Below are 9,252 nucleotides of genomic sequence, written 5' to 3'. Positions count from 1 at the left end.
TTAACAACCTGTGATATGCAGATGATGGCAACCTTGCTTGTGAAAGTGAAGAGGACTTGAAGCCCTTACTGATGAAGATCAAAGAGTACAACCTTCGGTATGGATTATACCTCAGGATAAAGAAAACAAAAATCCTCACAACTGGACCAATAAGCCACATCACGATAAATGGCGAAAACATTGAAGTTGTCACGGATTTCATTTTACTTGGATCCACAATCAACGCCCATGGAGGTAGCAGTCAAGAAATCAAGCGACGTATTGCACTGGGCAAATCTGCTGCAAGAGACCTCTTTAAAGTGTTAAAAAGCAAAGATGTCACTTTGTGGACTAAGGTGCGCCTGACCCAAGCCATGGTATTCTCAATTGCCTCATGTGCGTGTGAAAGCTGGACAATGAATAAAGAAGATGGAAGAATTGATGCCTTTGAATTATGGTATTAGGAAAGAGTATTGAATATACCATGGACTACCAGAAGAACGAACAAATCTGTCTTGGAAGAAGTACAGCCAGAGTGCTCCTTGGAAGGGAGAATGGCAAAACTTTGTCTCATGTACACTACATGTTATTAGGAGGGAACAGTCCCTGGAGAAGGATGTCATGCTTGGTAAGGTAGAAGGTCAGCGAAAAAGAGGAAGACCCTGGAGAAGATGGATTGACACCGTGGCTGCAACAACGGGCTTAAACACAGCAACAATTGTGAGGATGGTACAGGACCAGGCAATGTTTCGTTCTGTTGCGTGTAGGGAAGCTATGAGTCAGAACCAACTCGACCTCACCGAGCAACAATTCTAGAAGCTGAAAGAGACAAAGAACCTTCCCTTAGAGCCAATGTCCTGAATTTGGACTTCTAGTCTTTGGAACTGTGAGAAAATATATTTCCGTCCTTTAAAACCACCCACTTGTGGTATTTTGTTATGTGGCAGCACTAGGAAACTAAGACAGCCCCCCTCTACTACATTGTGATTGCAAATTTAATGGGGCTCAGAATGCCCCAGAAGTGAATCCTTTCACACACACACACGCACACGCACACGCACACGCACACACACACACTCATAAAATGTGCCTCTGTATGGTGGTTCCACATGGGAACAGGGTGAAAGGTTGATGGTCAGGAAAGGCCCAGAGATCAGAAGCATCTCCCTCCCCCGCCCCCGATCCCTTTTCCCAGCTCCACTGATCTGCAACCTCCAAGCTCTGCTTAACGAGAGAGAGGACAGCAGGCCCCAGAACAACTGGCACCTAGGTGGCCGGCATCAGAAAGCAATGTCCTCATTTACCTCTTTCAAGTAGAGAAGCCTTTGCCAGAAACACAATTATAAGGAAGTAGTTGAGCTCACTCTTTGTTCTGCAGCCTTTGCTGAGTGCCTGCTGTGTGCAGGCGTGGTGCTGGGTGCCACAGATGGTGCCTGTGCCTGAGACAGACTCGCAGCTTCTGCTCACAGGCTGGCCCCTCACATCGTTACCACAACCTGGCCAGGGCCAAATATGCAGCTTAGTCTGTTGTTCACTCAGCAGGCTTAAGGGGAGAGGAGGATTTGGGGAGGGACAGGGACTGAAACCACTCTCACCAAGGTCCCCGGATGGCTCCCCAATTATTCAGTGATGTTTCTGAATCATTTTCTTGTTTGATTCTCGGCTGTGTTTACGACATATTTGCAATTCTCTTCTAACTTGGCTTCCATGACCCACTGTACCCTGCTTCTCTGACAATTTCTTCTCAGTCTCCTTTGCTGGGTCCTCTTCCTGGATCTACCTCATCAGTGCTGATCGTCTCCAGCAGCACTCTGTGCTTTGGTCTTTTCTCTTGTTACTTTCCATATTCTCCCAAGAACATCTACTCCTTTTTTTTTTTTTTTTTTTTGAAGTTATAATAAAATATTCTACTTCTATTCAGGTTTTTTTTTGGCCATATTTTCAGTTAACATGGATGGTATTTCTTGAAAAATATCATTGTTTTGGTTTCACGTGTTTTTTTATTGTGGTAAAATATAAGTAACATAAAATTGACCGTTTTAACCATTTTTAAGTATACAATTCAGTGGCATTAAGTACATAAGGTTGTGTAACTATCACTACTATTTATTTCGGAATTTTTCATCATCCTGTACAGAAACTGTATATCATTAAGCAATAACTCTCCATTTCCCCCCACCCTATTCCTCTGATTTTTAACACCTATAAACCAATAAGGGTCCCTGGTGGCAAAGTGGTTAAGCATTCGGCTGCCAACCAAAAGGTCAGCGATTGGAACCCGCCAGCTGCTCTACAGGAGAAAGATGTGGCAGTCTGCTTCCATAAAGATTTACAGCCTTGGCAAGGTCATGGTAGCTCCACAGACATATCCAAACTCCCTGAGGAGCCGAATTGGTGGGTTGGGGCTGTGGGGACCATGGTCTCAGGGAATATCTAGCTCAATTGGCATAACATAGTTTATAAAAATATGTTCTATGTTCTACTTTGGTGAGTAGCATCTGGGGTCTTAAAAGCCTGTGAGTGGCCATCTAGGATACTCCACTGGTCTTACCCCTTTGGGAGCAAGGAAGAATGAAGAAAACTAAAGATACAAGGGAAAGATTAGTCCAAAGGACTCATGGACCACATCTCCCACGGCCTCCACCAGACTGAGTCCAGTGCAAGAAGATGGTGCCTGGCTACCACCACTGACTGCTCTGACAGGGATCACAATAGAGGGTCCTAGACAGAGCTGGAGAAAAATGTAGAACAAAATTCTAACTCAAAAAGAAGGACTGGACTTGCTGGTCTGACAGAGACTGGAGAAACCATGGGAATATGGCCGCCGACACACTTTCAGCTCAGTGATAAGGTCACTCCTGAGTTTCACCCTTTAGCCAAAGATTGAACAGGCCCATGGAACAAAACAAGGCTAAAGGGGCGCACCAGCCCCGGGGCAGGGACTGGAAGGCAGGAGGGAACAGGAAAGCTGGTAATGGGGAACCCAGGATTCAGAGGGGAGAGTGTTGACATGTTGTGGGGTTATTAACCGATGTCATGGAACAATGTGTGTACTAGCTGTTTGATGAGAAACTAGTTTGTTCTGTAAACCTTCATCTAAAGTACAATTAAAAAAAAAAAGATTTGCAGCGTTGGAAACCCTATGGGGCAGTTCTACTCTGTCTTATAGAGTCACTATGAGTTGAAATCTATTCGACAGCAATGGGTTTGGTTTTTTTTTTTTAGTAAAATTCTAGGAAGTTAGGCCTGGTGATCCACTTCTGAAAGGTCACAGCCTTGAAAACCCTATAGAGCAGTTCTACTCTGCACACATGGGATTGACACGAGTCAGAATTGACTTAATAGCAACTAAATGACAACAATAACAGTAAGATGCTAAACACATTACCCAGTTTATAATAAGCCCTCAATACTTGTTGATACTGTATGTTTGTCCATAAGTCTGATATGTAAGAAATACATCTCTATTTTTTTCTATTTGAAGCTCCTATTCCACTGGGATTGGTGGAAACAAAGTGAGTCAGTTGGGGGGTTCCCCCCTCTCCTTTTCCTCAGGTTGAAGTCCAAGTAGGAGGAGGTATGTAATGCCAAGCCTTGAGGGGGGGCCCATCTGGTTCACGAAGGCATTCCCTGACATCTCCTTTCTTCTCATCCACCTGGCCTTTTCAGGCCCAGGGACCCTCACCCCAAGCAGAAGATGGGAGTAACTCCTCTAGGTACTTCCTTTCTAGCTGGGAATTTCTACACAGCTGCCTAAGGACACATCTGCCTGGCAACTGTTTCTTCTCAGGATCCTGTGCCCCTGGGTGACCTTCTCAGGAAGCAGGGAGCAGAACGCCTGTTATCAGATATCGCCAACATCTAGACCCTCTCTATTGGTACTGGGAAAAGAGGAAGTTCTCTGGTCACCAAGGAAACACTCACTCTCCTCAAAACCCACTTTTCCCAAACAATTTTATTTCAGCCCTGAACCTTCTCTGTTACTGTGAAGGCTTTAGGTTTGGATATTTTCTGGGTTCTGCCCCTTTGTATTCTCCTCCTCTGAGGTTATGAGCCTAGGCTGCCTAGCTGCTTGAAGCGGGTGTGGGGGGAAGGGCAAAGGGAGAAATACCAGATGGGGAAAGCCCAACAAGTGATATTCTAAGAAATATTCTTCGGCATTGTTGTCGTTGTCATCATGATTTTAATCAGTCCAGGCCCTATTATCTCTCGCCTGTGCTACTGCAATAGTTTTCCAAGCTCTGTTCCCAGCCTCACTACCCACCAAACCCCTGCTGCAAAAGGGATCTCTCTAAAATGTAGATCTGCCCTATGCCTAAAATGTTCTTTGGCTCTTGATTGCTCTGCAGACCACATCCCAGCACCTCAGTGTGGTGGCCAAGGCCTTGCAGGATCTGGCCTTGTGCCTCTCCAGGCTCACTTTCTGCTTTTCCCAGGTTCAACTTTGTTCTCCCAACAAAGCTAAACAGATTTTGATTTCTTGCTCTTGCACATGCTGTTTCCACGGACTGAAATGCCTCTCTCCAACAATCTGACGAATTTTCATTCATTTTTCAACCAGATCAGCTGTCACCTCTGCCAGGAAGTCTTCGTGATCTATTACTGCTTTTAAGTATTGAAATTACTCCCTCCCGCTGTGCACCATAGACTTCTAATTTATTTGACTATATTTCTATCACTTACTCAAGAACAAAAAGTTTAGTTAGGGCATTAACTATGTTTATTTATCTATGCATCCTCACGACCTAACCTAGCTTAGTGCATTGTACCAAGTTGGCTCTGAATGTTTTACGAGAGCGTTTACAAGACTCAGGAATAATACAGGGAGCTGAGCAAAGGCTAATGGGAAAACTGCGCAGGAAAGAGGGAAGGAATGACAGGGGGACAGGCAGAGGCAGGGACAAGTGTTGCTTGAAATAAAGCGGTTTAGCAGCGAAGGAGCCAAGGACGTTCACCCACTAGGGACGCGGAGAACTGCTGGAACCGGAAGCGGCCCCCCAGGTGGTCGCGTCTCCTCTCTACCTGGTTGGCCTGGAACTACAAATCCCAGGGGCCCCTGCGGTGCGGACCGGAAGTGTCCTGCTGGACTGCGGCAACGGTGAGGGGCGGTGGCTGCAGCGGCGGGAGATTCAAACCTGGAAGGAGGAACATGGACGGGAGAGGCGCGGGCCAGGGCCGGGCGGCCTGTGAGTGCTGGAAGGGGCGGAGGAGGGTCCAGCAGCGTGGGCGCTGGTCTGGAGCTCAGCCTTCCCGGCAGAGGTTGGGGAGGGGGTGGGCGCCGGCCCTGCCGGGCGCGGGGCGGTGGGACTGTGCTCAGGGCGAGGCAGCCCTCGTTTCAGGCGCCGGCGCGGGGATAGGCCTGTGAGCACCAAAACGCTGCCTGACTCCTGTGCTGCGCCTCGAAGCTTACAAAGAGTTTTCTCCTTTACTTCCAAATTCTGAGGCTCGAGTCGGGAGAATGTAGGTGGTCTAGTGGCTCCTTAAAATTTGGGAGTTACTGCTGGCTCCGAACGTGCCGACTGCTGCCAGGGGGCAAGACGCCTAAAGGGACCTGGGGAACTCCAGAGTTTTGAGATGCGGCTTTGAGACAATGCCTCTCAAGCTTTCCAAACCAAAAACCGATTGCCGTCGAGTCGATTCCGACTCATAGGGAGCCTTTAGGACAGAATAGAACTGCCCCATAGGGTTTCCAAGGAGCAGCTGTTGGATTCGAACTGCGACCTTTTGGTGAGCAGCCCTAGCTCTTAACCACTGCGCCACCAGAGCTCGTCTCAAGCTTGAGGGGGCTGGAATCACCTGGGAAGCTTGTTTAAAATGTAGATTCCTGAGTCCTATTCGGAAACCCTGGTGGCGTAGTGCTTAAGTGCTACGGCTGCTAACCAGAGGGTCGGCAGTTCAAATTCCCCAGGCACTCCTTGGAAACTCTAGGGGGCAGTTCTGCTCTGTCCTATAGGGTCGCTATGAGTCGAAATCGACTCGACGGCAATGGGTTTTTGGTTTTGGAGTCCTATTCCAGAGCTTCAGCTTCAGTGGGTGGGGATTACAGCCCATAACCTGCATGTATATCAAGCACAGCTGTGCTTCTTTCCCCGAGCCTAGGTGATTCTGATGCAGGTAATCTGTGGACTACACTTTCAGCAACATTGCTTTAAGGGAATAGAGACTGAAGTTGAAAGGATTGGAGGACTGAAAGCTTTCCATCTCACCCTCTGAATGAAAGGCAAACCCTGTTCCTCCAATCCCACCTTCCTCTCCAAGGAGATTCTAAAAGTTCACTAAATCTGTTGAAGGAAAGCTAGTTCCAGATCTGAGAAGGGCAGAAAGACGGTTTTTTTTTTTTTTTTTTTTTTTTGAGATGGTGTGTATGTGTACACAGTCCCATCCATTTCACAGCCCTCAATTCATAACTCTGAGGTGATGTCACTCGCTTACTGGTTTATTTTCCATGCTTAGCAACCAACACTTTTTCCTTGTACACTCCCTAGAAGGAACTGGTGGATTTCCTGTGGTTAGCCAGTGCTTTCAAATCTGAATTTGGAGATGTGTATTATTATTTTTTAACCATGCTTAACTGCCAATTAAAATAAGTCCCGCCTCTCCCCCAAGTCAGTTTGCAGGCTGTGTGGAAACAGGATATAGAGTGGGAATGACAGTAAGTGCTGAGTCAAAGATAGATGGACTACAGGCTCTCTCTTTTCAAGCCCTCTGAGTTTATTATTTTGGGCATGTGTGTGTAGCTTTCTCTTTCTGTGTCTGTTAGATTTTGTGTTAGCTAAGGAAAATAGATAGAAGAGAAGGAGGAAGGACGAAGGGAGGCTATGGCTAGTACAAGAAGCATGAGTGCTGTCTCATTTAGAAGATTTGCTGTTCTTGGCTTCGGGGATCAGAATATTGTCTACATTTTGTTTAGCTTGGAGATTATCTTCCTTCCCAGGCGACCTACACCAAAAAGAAGGATTAAGACACCTTTTTTGTTGTCGTTGTTTTAAAATAATATATATGTATATATATATTTTTTAAATTGTGCTTTAGGTTAAAGTTTACAGCTCCAATTAATTTCTCATACAAAAATTTATGCACATATGGCTATGTGACCCTAGTTGCAATCCCTATACTGTGATAGCGCACTCCCCCTTTTCCACCCCGGTTTTCCCATGTCCATTCAACCAGCTCCTGTCCCTTTCTGCCTTCTCATCCCGCCTCTGGACAGGAGCTGGCCATTTAGTCTTGTGTATCTACCTGAACTAAGATGCATACTCTTCATGAGTATTATTTTATGTTTTATAGTCCAGTCTAATCTTTGTCTGAAGAGTTGGCTTCAGGAATAGTTTTAGTTCTGGGTTAACAGAAAGTCTGGGGGCCATGTGTTCTGGGGTTCCTCTAGTCTCAGTCAGACCATTAAGTCTGGTCTTTTTACGTGAATTTGAGTTCTGCACCACACTTTTCTCCTGCTCCATCAGGGACTCTTTGTTGTGTTCCCTGTCAGGGTGGTCATTAGTGGTAGCAGGGCACCACCTAGTTCTTCTGGTTTCAGGCTGATGGAGTCTCTGGTTTACGTGGCCCTCTTGTCTCTTGGGCTAGTGTTTTCCTTGTGTCTTTGGTGTTCTTCATTTTCCTTTGGTCCAGGTGGATTGGGACCAATTGATGCATCTTAGATGGCTGCTTGCTAGCTTTTAAGACCCCAGACGCCCCTCACCAAAGGGGGATGGAAAATGTTTTCTTGAAGATACCTTTATGATCTTTTAAAATTATCTTTGCCTGTCCACTTAATCCTAAGTAAAGCCACTGCTATTGAGTCGATTTGACTCATAGCGACCCTGTTGGACAGAGTAAAACTGCCCCATAGGGTTTCCAAGGCCATAAATCTTTATGGAAGCAGACTGTTACACCTTTCTCCTGCGGAACAGCTGGTGGGTTCAAACTGCGGACCTTTTAGTTGGCAGTCCAGGGCTTAACCACTGTACCACCAGGGCTCCTTTTTCACCTGATTCTCTTTGTTAGACTACCTTTTCCCTCTTTGTGCATGTTCATTCTTAAGACCTACCTCATAAGTAGAACATTTTGCTTTCTCTGCTGCTTCCATAGGCTTTATTCACGGCCTATAATCACATTTATCACGTTAGGTTGGAGTTATTTACATGGGTGTTTTTCTGTCCCAGTAATAATCTCTGGATTTCTTGAGTCAGTTTGTATATTGTATTTCTATACATCAGACATGTAGGAGGTATTGACTGAATGAATGGCTGTTGAATGATGCATCCTAGTTGCTTTTGTTAACCTGGCCTCTGAGAGAGAACCTGAGGAGGATGACAGGGGCCCAGCTCTTGGGGGAACTTGGAGTCTAATTAGGGATAAGATAAGAAGCTAAGTTTCCAGGCAAGGAGCACTCTGGACATCCCTGCTGAGAGGCACTGAGGGAAGGGCTGTGAGGAAGATTTAGGAGTGAGGGGGAGGACAGGAAGATGGCTAGAGAGGAAAGGGAAGTATTTCAGATACAGGAGAAATCTCCTGTTAAAAGCTGGCAAGGCTAAGATGCGGACTGGGATACCTTTGCTGGATGGGGCTGAAGATTGGGGCCAGGGATGTCCTGGAAGGAGGTGAGGGACATATGGGAGAGGCTTCAGGTCTCTGAGCAGGGTTGCCTGAGGAAGTTCATTAAGTTCAATGCTGAGACCCCTATCTAATGTTCCCTTTGTTGATCTTATCCCCCCTCCACTCCTCAGATGAACGCCTCACAGCTGAGGAGATGGATGAGCAGAGACGGCAGAATGTTGCCTATCAGTACCTATGCCGGCTGGAGGAAGCAAAGCGGTGAGTGGAGGGGTTGCCTCTTTCTAGGCCTCATTTCCCATCCTGCCCATCCCAGGCATTTGCCCCCAAAACAAATGTAATGGGATGAGAGCCCATTCTGTGGGAAAGGGGAGAATTGAAATAGCATCTTTTTAAAAAAAAATTTGAAAGCAAATCCCAAACATTTTTTTATTCCCCTACATACTTCAATATATGTCTCTAAAAATACATGGACGTTTGCTTACGTAACCACAAAACCAAAAAACTAAACCCATTGCCGTCGAGTCAATTCCAACTCATAGCGACCCTATAGGACAGAGTAGAACCGCCCCATAGAGTATCCAAGGAGTGCCTGATGGATTCAAACTGCTGACGTTTTGGTTAGCAGCCGTAACTCTTAGCCACTACGCCACCAGGGTTTCCTACCTAACCACAATGCCATTATAATACCCAATCAAATTATCTGTAATTCCTTGGAAGATC

At 46.2% G+C, this 9,252-nt stretch overlaps 1 protein-coding gene across 3 annotated transcripts in view; it reads left to right on the top strand.

The window, feature by feature from the left end:
- The first annotated feature begins 5,090 nt into the window (after positions 1–5,090).
- The window catches only part of IQGAP3 (IQ motif containing GTPase activating protein 3), a 42,027-nt gene continuing 37,865 nt past the window's right edge, over positions 5,091–9,252 (top strand). For all 3 annotated transcript variants that reach the window (XM_010594837.2, XM_003415154.3, XM_010594838.3), the window contains exons 1-2: positions 5,091–5,165; positions 8,703–8,790. In XM_010594837.2, the coding sequence (XP_010593139.2) occupies positions 5,129–5,165; positions 8,703–8,790 (125 nt within the window). In that variant the 5' untranslated portion in view covers positions 5,091–5,128. The remainder of the gene's footprint in view (positions 5,166–8,702; positions 8,791–9,252) is intronic.

The sequence above is a fragment of the Loxodonta africana genome, chromosome 3 (genome assembly GCF_030014295.1).
Source record: "Loxodonta africana isolate mLoxAfr1 chromosome 3, mLoxAfr1.hap2, whole genome shotgun sequence".
Taxonomy (NCBI): domain Eukaryota; kingdom Metazoa; phylum Chordata; class Mammalia; order Proboscidea; family Elephantidae; genus Loxodonta; species Loxodonta africana.
The sequence above is the reverse complement of the archived record's forward strand: the minus strand, read 5'-3'. Positions and strand labels throughout refer to the sequence as shown.